Source organism: Bombina bombina, chromosome 1 (genome assembly GCF_027579735.1).
Source record: "Bombina bombina isolate aBomBom1 chromosome 1, aBomBom1.pri, whole genome shotgun sequence".
NCBI classification, from domain to species: Eukaryota; Metazoa; Chordata; class Amphibia; order Anura; family Bombinatoridae; genus Bombina; species Bombina bombina.
Genome location: NC_069499.1, coordinates 296,229,180 through 296,242,374, shown reverse-complemented (window position 1 = coordinate 296,242,374; position 13,195 = coordinate 296,229,180). Strand labels below are relative to the sequence as shown.

The 13,195-nt window shown below is 38.0% G+C and overlaps 1 protein-coding gene across 3 annotated transcripts in view; it reads left to right on the top strand.

Moving 5' to 3' along the window:
* The window catches only part of KALRN (kalirin RhoGEF kinase), a 731,621-nt gene that overhangs the window by 299,409 nt on the left and 419,017 nt on the right, over window positions 1-13,195 (top strand). Inside the window, exon 1 of one of the 3 annotated variants that reach the window (XM_053698062.1) lies at window positions 7,715-7,859. The exons of the other annotated variants lie outside the window; for them this stretch is intronic. Coding sequence (XP_053554037.1) covers window positions 7,775-7,859 — 85 coding nt within the window. The 5' untranslated portion in view covers window positions 7,715-7,774. Of the gene's footprint in view, window positions 1-7,714; window positions 7,860-13,195 lie in introns of those variants that run through there. 3 annotated transcript variants of the gene reach the window in all.

The following is a 13,195-nucleotide window of genomic DNA, read 5'->3' as shown; positions in this document are numbered from 1 at the left end:
TGTGTTTTCTCAAGAATCTGTTGTCCTAGCCAGAAAGCAGTAGGTTTACTCAGTTTCTTTCTCTCTTCACAGGTTCATGTGAGGTGCTGCACCCTCTCAAACCAGACAGCACTTTCAGGTAAGTGCCATTTTAATTTTCTTTTGCAAGGAGATTGCTGGCACTTGTTACAGCTAAAAGCTGTCTTATTTAAAATGGGACTTTATTAAACCTTCATGTTATGCGGTTTCTTTTAGACAGTTTGGGCATTGAGACTGTGAGGAGTGGGATTCATGGTGGCTCAGTGAGTTATAGTAGTTTTTATTGTGTTTGGTCCTAAAAAGTTACTGTTAGCCGTTTTTTTCCTGCAGTTAGGGCTCTGTAACCGCTAGGACCACTCCGTATTTGAAAAGAAAAGGGTCCTTGCTGAAGCGGTTTCCTTTTGGCACGCTTTCAGTGCGACTGAAGAGAACTGCGTAGCTGTGACGTTGTAGTCGACTGCTCAGTCCTTTACTTTCGCTGCGCTGTTATTATTTTAAGTCTGTATAGTTTCTTCTGTGAGGGAAGTCACTCTGTGAGCTACAGGACAGGTAGGCACCTCAATAAAGCTACTGAGGTGTATAGGTAGCCTGAGGTTTATTTGGTCTGTTTCACTAACACACATTTACATTTAAAGACACAGTACACTTATTTTTTATTTTGAAATAAAGAATTTTTACACTTTATCCTTATTTATTGCACATAGATGGATCAAGAGGCTTTTCAAAACAATATCCCAAGCGTAGTTGCTGCTTGTCAGTTATGTTTTGATGCTCAGGTTGAACCTCAAGTTCCATTTTTGTTCCTCATGCATTGAGAGATTTTTAAGTTACAGAGATAAAATATTTGACCATGAGCCACCATTATCATAGGCAATTGCTGTTCAGGTGTCTCCTGTAGCAGATATGCCGCAGCTTTCTCCTCAAGTGTCCCAGCCTTTTCAGTCACATACCGTGCCCTGTGTGTCCTCTGATAATCCGGTAGGATTTTCTCTACAAGACATTGCTTCCCAGGTATCTCTTGCGGTATCTGAGGACTTGTTAGCTTTCCCCATGTTGCATGGAGGGCGTAAAATGAAATTTAAGGAAACAGTTAGTAAGGGTTCTGATCAAGTTCTGACTATCCAGAGTGTCTCTTCCCATTAGCCTGAGGAAGAAGACATGTCGGTAGCGTCTGAGGGGGAAGTCTCAGACTAAGTGTAATTCCTTCTTCTGATACTGAAGTGGTATCCTTCAGATTTAAGCTAAAACACCTTCGCTTATTACTTAAGGAGGTTTTGGCTACTTTGGACGACTCTGACACAACTATCGTAGTCAACCCTAAGAAGTCTAGTAAATTGAACAAATATTTGATGCTCCCTCAGCAGTGGAGTTTCTTCCGGTTCCAAACCGTTCTACGGAGATTATTGCTCGAGAATGGGAAAGACCTGGTATTCCCTTTTATCCATCTCCTATTTTTAAGAAGATGTTTCCTATAGCGGACTCCATTAAGGAGTCGTGGTAGACGGTTCCTAAGGTAGATGGAGCAATCTCCACTTTGGCTAAGAGGACTACTATTACCATAGAGGATAGCTGTTCTTTTAAGGATCCAATGGATAAAAAATTGGAGGCTTTACTAAAAAAGATGTATGTACACCAGGGTCTACAATGGCAACCTGCAGGGTGTATCGCCACTGTTAACATTGCTTCAGCTTACTGGTTTGATGTGTTGTCTGAATCTCTTCAGATGGATACTCCTCTTGAGGAGATCCAGGACAGGATTAAGGCTCTTAAGTTAGCCAATTCCTTCATTACAGATGCTTCCTTACAGGTTATTAAGCTGGGAGCCAAAATTTCTGGTTTTGCAGTCCTAGCCCGCAGAGCCTTGTGGTTGAAGTCCTGGTCTGCGGATGTTTCATCTAAATCTAAGCTCATGGCTATTCCTTACAAGGGTAAGACCTTGTTTGGATCTGGTTTGGCGGAAATTATATCAGATATTACTGGAGGGAAGGGTTCTCTTCTTCCTCAAGATAAAAAGAATAAGCAGAAAGGACGTCAGAGTAATTTTCGTTCCTTTCGTAACTTTAAAGGCAAGTCTTCCTTCCCTTCCTACAAGCAAGATCAAGCCAAGCCTTCCTGGAAGCCTAACCAGTCCTGGAATAAGGGAAAACAATCTAAAAGCCTTCAGCTGATTCCAAGTCAGCATGAAGGATTGGCCCCCGATCTGGGAGTGGATCTTGAAGGGGGCAGACTCTCTTTTTTTCCCAGGCCTGGATAAGAGATGTACTGGATCCCTGGGCGGTGGACATCGTCTCCCAATGATACAAAATAGACTTCAAATATTTTCCTCCCAGAGGCAGGTTTCTCCTCTCCAGATTATCTGTAGACCATATAATAAGAGAGGCGTTCTTACATTGTGTCAAGGACTTTTCGACCATTCCTAGATCTAAAATGTTTAAACAAATTACTCAGATTGCCATCCTTCAAGATGGAGACTTTACGCTCCATTCTTCCTTTGGTATAAGAAGTTCAGTTCATGACAACAATAGACCTAAAAGAGGCATACCTTCATGTTTCCATTCACAGGGATCATCACAAGTTTGAGATTCGCCTTCTTGGACAATCATTTACAGTTTGTGGCCCTTCCATTCCGCCTTGCCACAGCCCCCAGAATTTTTTCTAAGGTTCTGGGGGCTCTTTTAGCTGTGCTTCGGTCTCGGGGCATTGCAGTGGCACCTTATCTAGATGACATTCTGATTCAGGCGCAATCTTTTCAACAAGCAGAATCTCATACGGAGATCTTTTTGTCTTTTCTTCGATCCCACGGATGTAAGGTGAATTGGGAAAAAAACGTTCTTTGGTTCCAGCTACAAGGGTCGTGATTTTGGGGACCATAATAGACTCCCTGTTAATGAAGATTTTTCTGACGGAGGTCAGAAAAAGAAAGATTTTGACTCAGTGGCTCAATGTATGGAGGTAATCGGTCTGATGGTGGCTTCTATGGACATCATTCCGTTTGCTCGGTTCCATCTCAGACCTCTTCATGCTCAGTCAATGGAACGGGGACTATACGGACCTGTCTCCGCATATAGATCTAGATCAGGCATCAAAATACTTTCTTCCGTGGTGGCTTCCTCAGAACCATCTCTCCCAGGGAACTTGCTTCTGCAGACACTTCTGGGTGATCGTGACCAGGGATGCCAGCCTTCTGGGTTGGGGAGCAGTCTGGGGCTCGTTGAAGGCTCAGGGCCTATGGACTCAGGAGGAGTCGGCTCTGCCCATAAACATCTTGGCGCTGAGAGCGATCTTCAATGCTTTACTGGCCTGGCCTCAGTTAGCTTTAGCCCGGTTTATCAGGTTCCAATTAGACAACATAACCTCAGTGGCCTACATCAACCACTAGGGGGGAACTCTGAGTTCCTTGGCCATGTCAGAGGTGGCCCAAATTATTCAGTGGGCGGAGTCCCACAACTGCTGTATTTCTGCGATCCACATCCCAGGAGTGGACAGTTGGGAAGCAGATTTTCTGAGCAGACAGACTTTTCATCCCGGGGAGTGGGAACTTCATCCAGATGTGTTTTCCAGCTTGATGCTCAAATGGGGGTGGCTGGAGTTGGATCTCATGTCTTCTCCTCAGAATGCCAAACTCCTGAGACACCGCTCGAGGTCAAGGGATCCGCAGGCATTTCGGTCGGAGTCGTCATTAATACCTTGATTCAGGCTCGTAAGCCTGTGATTCGCAGGATCTACCATAAGATCTAGCGTAAATACTTGTTTTGGAGGATACTTTTGGAGTAGAGTAAAAAGATTCTTAGGATTTTGTCCTTTCTCCAGGATGGTCTGGAGAAGGGTTAGTTGGCAAGTACTCTAAAGGGTCAGATTTCGGCATTGTCTATTTTGTTACATAATCGCTTGGCGGATGTGCCAGACGTGCAATCGTTTTGTCAGGCCTTGGTCAGAAGTTGGCCTGTGTTTAATCCTGTTACTCCTCCATGGAGGTCTTAACCTTGTTCTTAAAGTTTTACAACAGGCTCCGTTTGAGCCTATGCATTCTTTAGATATTAAGATGTTATCTTGGAAAGTTTTGTTTCTTGTCGCTATTTCCTCTACTCGGAGAGTTTCTGAACTCTCTGCTTTACAGTGTGATTCCCCTTATCTTATCTTTCATTCTGATAAGGTGGTTCTGTGTACTAAGTTTGGTTTCCTGCCCAAGGTTTTTTCGGTCAAGATTATTAATCAGGAATATCGTTGTACCTAGTTTGTGTACTAATCCTTCTTCTCACAAAGAACGCTTGTTACATAATCTGGATGTTGTGCGAGCTCTAAAATTTTATTTCCAGGCAACTAAGGACTTTCGTCAGCATTCTGAATTGTTTGTTTGTTTTTCTAGGAAACGCAAGGGTCCTAAAGCTACAGATACTTCACTTTCCCTTTGGCTGAGGAGCATTATTCGCTTGGCTTATGAGACCGCTAGATAGCAGCCTCCTGAGAAAATTACAGCTAATTCCACGAGGGTTGTTTCTTTTTCCTGGGCCTTCAAAAATGAAGCTTCTGTGGAACAGATTTGCAAGGCTGCAACTTGGTCATCTTTGCACCCTTTTTCCAAATTCTATAAATTCGATACTTTTGCCTCGGCTGAGGCTTCTTTTGGGAGAAAGGTTCTTCAAGCAGTGGTGCCTTCTATTTAGGTTCCTGTATTGTCCCTCCCTTATTATATGTGTCCTCTAGCTTGGGTATTGATTCCCAACAGTAATTATGATGATCCGTGGACTCACCGTGTCATTAGAAAGAAAAAAAAAATCATGCTTACCTGATAAATTAATTTCTTTCTTGACACGGTGAGTCCACGGCCCGCCCTGTATTTTCAGATAGTTTCTTTTTTATATAAACCTCAGGCACCTCTGCACCCTGTGTTACTTCCTTTCTCTCCTTTCCCTTTGGTCGAATGACTGGGGGATTGTGGGTAGGGGAGTGATATTTAACAGCTTTGCTGTGGTGCTCTTTGCCTCCTCCTCCTGGCCAGGAGTAATATTCCCAACAGTAATTATGATAATCCGTGGACTCACCGTGTCAATAAATAAATAAATTTATCAAGTATGCATACATTTCTTTTTTTTTTGTCTGTATCAGTAAGAGACTGAGAAAGAGAGCAGAATATATACACTTTGATCAGTATAAATTATTTTAATGCGCAGCTAAGGTTACTATGTGGTAACTATATACTCCTGTGATCTCTGAGCTTCATATAAATATTAGACCAGTGGTGTGTGAGCAGCCACTGGGCATAGCAGAAGTGATAACACAGAACTAAATGTGAAGTGTTTCCTTATTGGAATTTGAAATGATAAATCTGGTTAAAAATGTTCATGTTTTATGGGCACTGTAAGATGAATTATCTTGTTAGGAGGAGGTTACCTACCAGGTAGGCCACCATCTAAAACCCAATACATTTCTGGTTAACTTTTCATTGACAATGTTGCTAATGCAGTATTGTGGGGGTGTCAATATCATAGCAATAACAAATCCACTACACCTGATCAAAAAAATTGTATTTTTTTGCCTCCTTGACTATAATAATACACTGTTAATTGGTGTTTCTCCCTCCAGGCTCTGTCTGCAATTCATATTAAGGCCTAGATTACAAGTGGAGTGCAAATATATTACCGCTATTAAGCACTAACACTGTTTAAAATAAAGTGACATTAAACCCAAATTTTTTCTTTCATGATTCAGATAGAGCGTGCAATTTTAAGCACCTTTCTAATTTACTCCTATTATCAATTTTTCTTCGTTCTCTTGCTTTCTTTATTTGAAAAATAAGGCATCTAAGCTAAGGAGACAGCCAATGTTTGGTTCAGTATCCTGAACAGCACTTGTTTGTTGGTGCTGTCCAATCAGCAAGGACAACCCAGGTTGTGAACCAAAAATGGGCCGGCTTCTAAACTTACATTCTTGCTTTTCAAATAAAGATAGCAAGAGAATGAAGAAAAAGTGATAATAGGAGTAAATTAGAAAGTTGCTTAAAATTGCATGTTCTATCTGAATCATGAAAGTTAAAATTTGGGTTCAGTGTCCCTTTAAATGAATAATGTGTTTGTTCTTATGCTCATATAACAAGTAGAGAAAGTTTTCACTTGAGTGAAAATCTCAGGTACATCAACATCTGGAGGTTGGATAGAGTGGCCACGCTATATCCCTCTACTCATAGTCTTCTATAGAGCACACTACAAAACTCTGTTCTTGTTTTCACTCAAACACTTACTAAAGGTGCACTAATCCAAGGTGCGCTAAAGCCGAAGGTACTTTAAGAAATAGTTTAAATAGCGCTGTTCTTCACTCAGAAGAAAATGTTCAAAGGCAGATAGATAGATAGATAGATAGATAGATAGATAGATAGATAGATAGATAGATAGATAGATAGATAGTTATTAATAACGCTCTACTTTTAGTCTAGGCCTAAATGTGAATTGCAGTCTTACCTACCTCATTTAATTTTCTGAATCACCTGGCAAATGCTGCAAACCTTATCACTGGCCCACTTTATCTACCACAACAAAGTTAAAAAACTGACCCTAACCTACATAGTCCTTAGTGACATAACTAAGGTTGTCAATTGTCTGGTATTAAACTGGCATTTTAACAAGCTCTCAGGTAAAATGTGTGTATAAAAAGGCACATAAATTACAATTTGTGGGGTACATTTCCCAGTGTATATCAATGACAGGAGGTGGCAATTGGGTGACAGGGCTTATGGTGACAGTACACAATGCAACATTATAGTATCTATTTATAGCATATGTACTTTAGACCCTTTGACTGATGTATAAATTAACATTTTCTGAGTGAAATAACTGGCAAAATTAATTCTGTTGATAGCTATCACGTTGGGTGTGCAGATAAAACCCAGTGAGATTATAACATTTTGCAAGTTTTCATTTTACAAATTCTCTGGCTGTTTTGTAATGTGCTGCACACCATCTGGGATAGAGGAAACGTTTCATGCTTAGATTTTTTGGAACAGAGGGAGTCCCTATGTTGCGGTGCATATCTGTAGATGAGAGCTCTGTGTAGCACATGTGTGTCCATATGAAAGGAGCACACAGGCAGCATGTGGTATTGAGAGGTGCACAGTGCCGAACATATTGTATGTATTTATAAAAGTTATACAATATGCAGATATATATGAGGAGCACTGTATATTATGTATAGACGGGAGAAGCATAGCACAGTACATCTTTATTTTATGAGGAGCACTCAGCTCAGTATAAGTGTTTGTCAGGAGCAAAGTACAGTAAATATGTGTACACGAGAGGAGCACCGTACAATATAAACACACATTTGAAAGGAGTACTGTACAGTAAACATGTGTACCTGAGGCGCAGATTGCTGTTAATTGAAGAAAAAAGTATATTATGTGTTAGTGCGACAGGAATGCATTGCATTTCTTTGTATGTGAATTTGCGCGGGAGCGTATGACAAGGAGAATATGTACATTTGTATACGAGAAGCGGACAGTATAGCGTAACTAATTTCGTGTGATTGTGAGGTGTAAGAGCAATAATACATTTGTGCACGATACGAGCTCGGTTTGTGCGTACAGTGAGCACTACATACACAACCGAGGGACAGCCCCTCCCCGCTCACAGGCTCCTCCTGCAATAATAGGTAACCAGCCACTCCAGTCTGCGCACAGCAGTCACACAGTAAACGCTGGATCGTGAATACAGTCGTTGTATTTATTTATCTGATTTCCACATGCCATGAAAGCTGTCAGAACAGCATGAAGAGCAGCAGCGCTAGCTACCCTCCTGGCTCCTGTCTGGGCTGGTTTTGTGCTAAATTATGTTGCTGCTGCGTGGGCACAGGTGAGTAATGCTGGGGCACAGGCATGCCATCTGAGGTAACAGTTTTTTCGCCTCAGGTTTGCTAGGAATGATAAAACACATACATTGTTTATTGACTTGATATAATATAAAATTGGTATTATTATTCCTATAATACTCATTATACATTTCAAGTGCAGACACCTAGCTCACTATTTTATTTCCTTGTGTGTTATAGTAGTAACAGTGCTTTAAGATTTCGTTTTTAAATGGGGTACTTGTGTGCACAATGTTTTGTTGGTGATATGTCATGAAATTTTGAAAGATCCACCAAATTCAATGCAGACAGCTACAAGGACAGGAACTGAAGTAGTTCAATAATTGTTAGAAACGTTGCATGTGAAATATTTACTTTTTGTACTCAACCACATATCACATATACTGCAAGCTGGGATGTGTGGTTACTCCAGAAATGAGTATATTTCATACTTGATTAATGAGTTGCTAACTTTGTAGCTTTGTGATTATTCTTGAATTGTCAACAATTTTGTGAGGATTCATTTGTTTGCCCAAGATCTCAAGCACTTACCCTTTAAAACAGTATGTTGGACCTGTGTTTAGTATAAATGAAGTGTTTTACAGGTACTGAAAAAGTTCAATATTGGATTCACATTTCTGAGTGATTATTTTAAACTTCATATGTGTCTGCAAAGCAGATTTACAGTAAATGGTGTGGTTTTCTTAACTGATCCCAGATACTGGAACAGCATATTCAATATCTTGTTGGAGGAGTTTTCATTATACTAGTAGTTTCTCTTGGTGAGCAGGCACAAATAAATGGAGCTACACCCAGCAGTTTTATGGCAATGAGAAGCCCTCTGGGTGCTTTTATTGTGGATGGCTATGAGGGTCTGGTCATTGCTTGAGTGTTTCTGTTCAGTTTGGCAGAAATCAATATAACATAAAAGGTGAATCATTTGAAAGTATCATATATATTTTTGTCTGTGCTGGGTTAAAGAAATAATGGTGTCTCGCTTATTTATTTTACACATTTGAGCCCTCAAATCCAAAAAAGTGTTTTGTTTTTCTCTTTTTTTAAGCTAGGTTTACGTTTAAAGAAACTACATGCATGCAGTTTTTTTTTTAAATAAGTTTAATTTGCAAAAAGTAGAATGATATCCATCTTATTATAATAGCAGTGAATTATGCATTGAGTCAAAATATATTTTTCATTCCTGAAAGTAGACTAGATGGCTGTGATGATTTGAGATAGGAGTTTATAACAGCCTGAGTTCTGCTCAACTTTTCTGTTATTTCCTTGCATTATGGACTTTTATTCTCTCATCTTTACAGGTGTTATGCCCTTCTATAACTTTCACTTTTCTTATTGGTTTGTACATTGTCTCTCATCTACCTTACCTCCATGTACTCCAAGTATGTGCTCCTTTTTCTGTCTGTAAGGTATTCATTGCCTTGCTTTTAACAAGTTGAATATTAAGGTAAATAAAAATCACTGCCTTGGCAAATAAGTTGAGGAGGACGTGTGTTTGCAGCAGATAGAACTTGAACTAATAAACAATTGGCAATTTTAAAACACTGTATGTGCCCCTGCTCCCTGCCCTTTCTCACAGCGGGTGCACAGTAACCAACAGTTTACGATATGGTTTGTTCAGATTTTCCTGCTTTGATGTTATGTCCACTCTCCATATGGTACTCTCCAATCCGCAACACATCTCATCAGTAGACATTGGTGCTTATTACTGTGCATCTTACCTTTTGAGGCTAACATGTTTGTTTTATTGCAGTAGCATCAATTTCCTCTGCAGGGTAAAAGTGTAGTGACAGCATTGTGATTGATCATGTGAAATCAGCAGCTTGAAGGTTTAGCAAACTGTGTGACCGAAAAATGTTCATGGAAGAGATTGTAAACTTAAAGGGACATGAAACCCAAATATTTTCTTTCATTATTCTTATAGATAATACAATTTTAAACAACTTTCTAATTTACTTCTATTATCTAATTTGTTTCATTCTCTTGGTATCAGTTGTCGAAGGAGCAGCAATGCACTACTAGTTTCTAACTGAACACATGGGTAAGCCAATGACAATTGGTGTATATATATATATATATATATATATATATATATATATATATATATATATATATATATATGCAGTCACCAATCAGCAGCTAGAAGCTAGGTTCTTTGCTGTTTCTAAGCTTACCTAGATAAACCTTTTAGCAAAGGATAAGAAGAGAAGGAAGCAAATTAAATAATGGAAGTAAATTGGAAAGTTATTGTATTCTCTATCTGAATCATGAAATAAAAACTTTGGGTTTATTGTCCCTTTAAAGTGAAACTGAACCCAATTTTTTTCTTTCGTGATTCAGATAGAGCTTGACATTTTAAAGGGACAGTATACTGTAAAATAGTTTTTCCCTTAATGTGTTTACAATTGCTTTTTTTACCAACTGCAGAGTAAAAAATGTATGAAAATTAGCTTTTTAAAGTTTATTTCTGTATATTAAAGCTCTGATTTTGTGTTTTGAAGCCACAGCCTAATAAAATAGGTTGAGCTTGTAGGTATAATCAGATCTCATTACTGTATCACATTGTGCACATATACATGTTTATTTATCTTATGTCTGTCCTTAAAACAATCACCAATACTTTGAGAGAACAATGGAAAATCAACATTTTATTACCTTATCTCTGCTTTATCACACTGGGAGTGTAATTTCTTCTGCTGGCTGTGTTTACAAAGCTTATCTATAGCTGGTACGCGCGGCCACAAACTTTCAGAATAGGTGGGGATACCACATGCTAAATTAACAATTTCAAATGCCAATATAAGGGTAAAGGAGCTACTTGTAAACAATTTAATACACTCCAGCAGGTAAAGTGGATCATTGGGAACAAATTAAAGGGGAGAACATTTTTGAGTAAACTGTCCCTTTAAGCAACTTTCTAATTTATTCCTATTATAAATTTTTCTTCATTCTTTTGGTATCTTTATTTGAAATGCAAGAATGTAAGCTTCGATGCCCATTTTTGGTGATCAACCTGGGTTATTCTTGCTGATTGGTGGATACATTCCACCAATAAAAAGTGCTGTCCAGATCTCTGAACCAATAAAAAAGCTTAGATGTTTTCTTTTTCAAATAAAGATAGCAAGAGAACGAAGAAAAGTTGATAATAGGAGTAAATTAGAAAGTTGCTTAAAATTGCATGCTCTATCTGAATCACGAAAGAAAAAATTTGGGTTCAGTGTCCCTTTAATTTCACAAATAACTGTTTTGTCAGACTAAACATAACTAATAGTATGACATCTATAATTATTCCATCCTAACCAGATCCAATTTTTTTTTTTCCTTATTAAAAATGTATTATATAATATTCATTGATTAGTATTGGCTTATTTAATTTATCTGATTTAATTATAAAAAGGGTGATACATTATGAGCACTTGTGCATAGAAGAGAAATTTAAGAAATGCAGTTTCATGATTTATTTTGCCTGCTTTTGCTGTAATCCAAGCCTGAAAACTGAAGTTTTTCTATTTCCCAAGAGAGGATTGATTGCAAGCCATGGAATTCATAACCCCTGACCCTAATACATGCTGCAATACATTGCTTAATCAGTGCTGGAGCTTATTTTTTTATCGGTGTAACCCCAGCATACTATTTACATGTCTGTTCAATGAGATGGAATTTCTATAGCACTTGATTCTTACGCTGCCATGCACAGTGAGAACAGTGTGCCAGCTGACTTATGCAGTGGTTTTATACCCTATCAGTATTAACCAGCTAAATAAGCCAGTGCTGAGGAGCTTGTCTTCTGATGGGAGGTGAACTATAAGGAGGTGGGCTTGCTCTGTTTTAAAATTGGGGTGTTTACAGAGGCACAATTGTTTTGATACGTCTAAGCTAGAGATAGCCTGGTTGTATATATTAAACTTTCATGATTCAGACAGACATGCAATTTTAACAGACTTTTTATTTTACTTCTGTTATCAAATTTAATTATCTCTTGGTATCCTTTTTAAGCATACCTAGGTAGCAGCAATGCACTTCTAGCAGCTAGCTGATTGGAGGTTACACACATAAGCCTCTTGTCAATGGACCACAAGATGTGTCAGCCAGATAGAGTAGTGCATTGCTGCTCTGGAGCTGACTGTGTAGTATTATTGCACTGTTGCTTAGAGTATTTGCTTTTTTTGTGCTTTTATGTCCCTTAAATCTAATATTATATTTTAATATATTCCTAATACACCATCATTTTTATATTATTTTAAAAAAATATTACAACTGATGTTTAAATATACTGATATGCATTACATTTAATATTGTAGAATGCATTACATCTCCTTATACTTACTATGTTATATATAATAATATTGTGTCATATATTATATCTGTCAGTGTATGGTACGTTAGTTATTATTCGATTATAAGAGACTGCTCTGCTTATAATTTCAGAATTTGTCAGATGCATTTTAGTTTAAAGTGATCATTTATATGATTATAATGTTTAAATATTATACAATTTCTACTTTAACTCTCTGGGCAGCTGGATTTTTCATGAGCAAAGCAAGCAACGTTTTGCAGGAGGGCATTAACTGGGTTGGCTAAAACTTTATAATCCTTTTTCTGATGTAGCATATTCGATATTCTGAAATTCTAACTACCCAATATATTCATTTAGAGATTGTATATCCTCAAGGTCTGGAAACAGACCAGATTTTTTAGATATTTCTGTTTGAGAAAATGTCAGTCTTTACCTGAGCAGGTAACACATTTTTGATTGTGTACTCACATAGGGATATCTCTTACAAACCAGTCTGTCCCAAGCCATTGAGACTAAAGGGACAATAAAATGGAAAAATAATTCTCCATATAATATTTAATTATGAATAGTTAAATGGACATGAAACACAACATTTTTCTTTCATGATTCAGATAGAGAATATAATTTTAAACATTTCAATTGACTTCTATAATCTAATTTGCTTCATCCTTTAGGTATCCTTTGTTAAAAAAATGGCAACGCACATGAGTGAGCCAATCATACGAGGCAACTATGTGTAGCCACCAATCAGCAGCGACTAAGCCTATTTAGATATGCTTTTCAACAAAATATATCAAGAGAATGAAGTAAATTAGATAATAGAAGTAAATCATAAAGTTGTTTAAAATTGCATTCTCTTTCTTAATCACGAAATAAAAAAATGTGGGTTTCATGTCACTTTATAAATATTTGCAGTGTGCTTTTATTATTTATTTTGTCTGCTTTTCCTGAAATGTAACTTTAAGAATTGTAGTTCCTCCACTCCCCACAGAGATGCTGATGTGCATTCTTTGGAATGCAGACCCATTA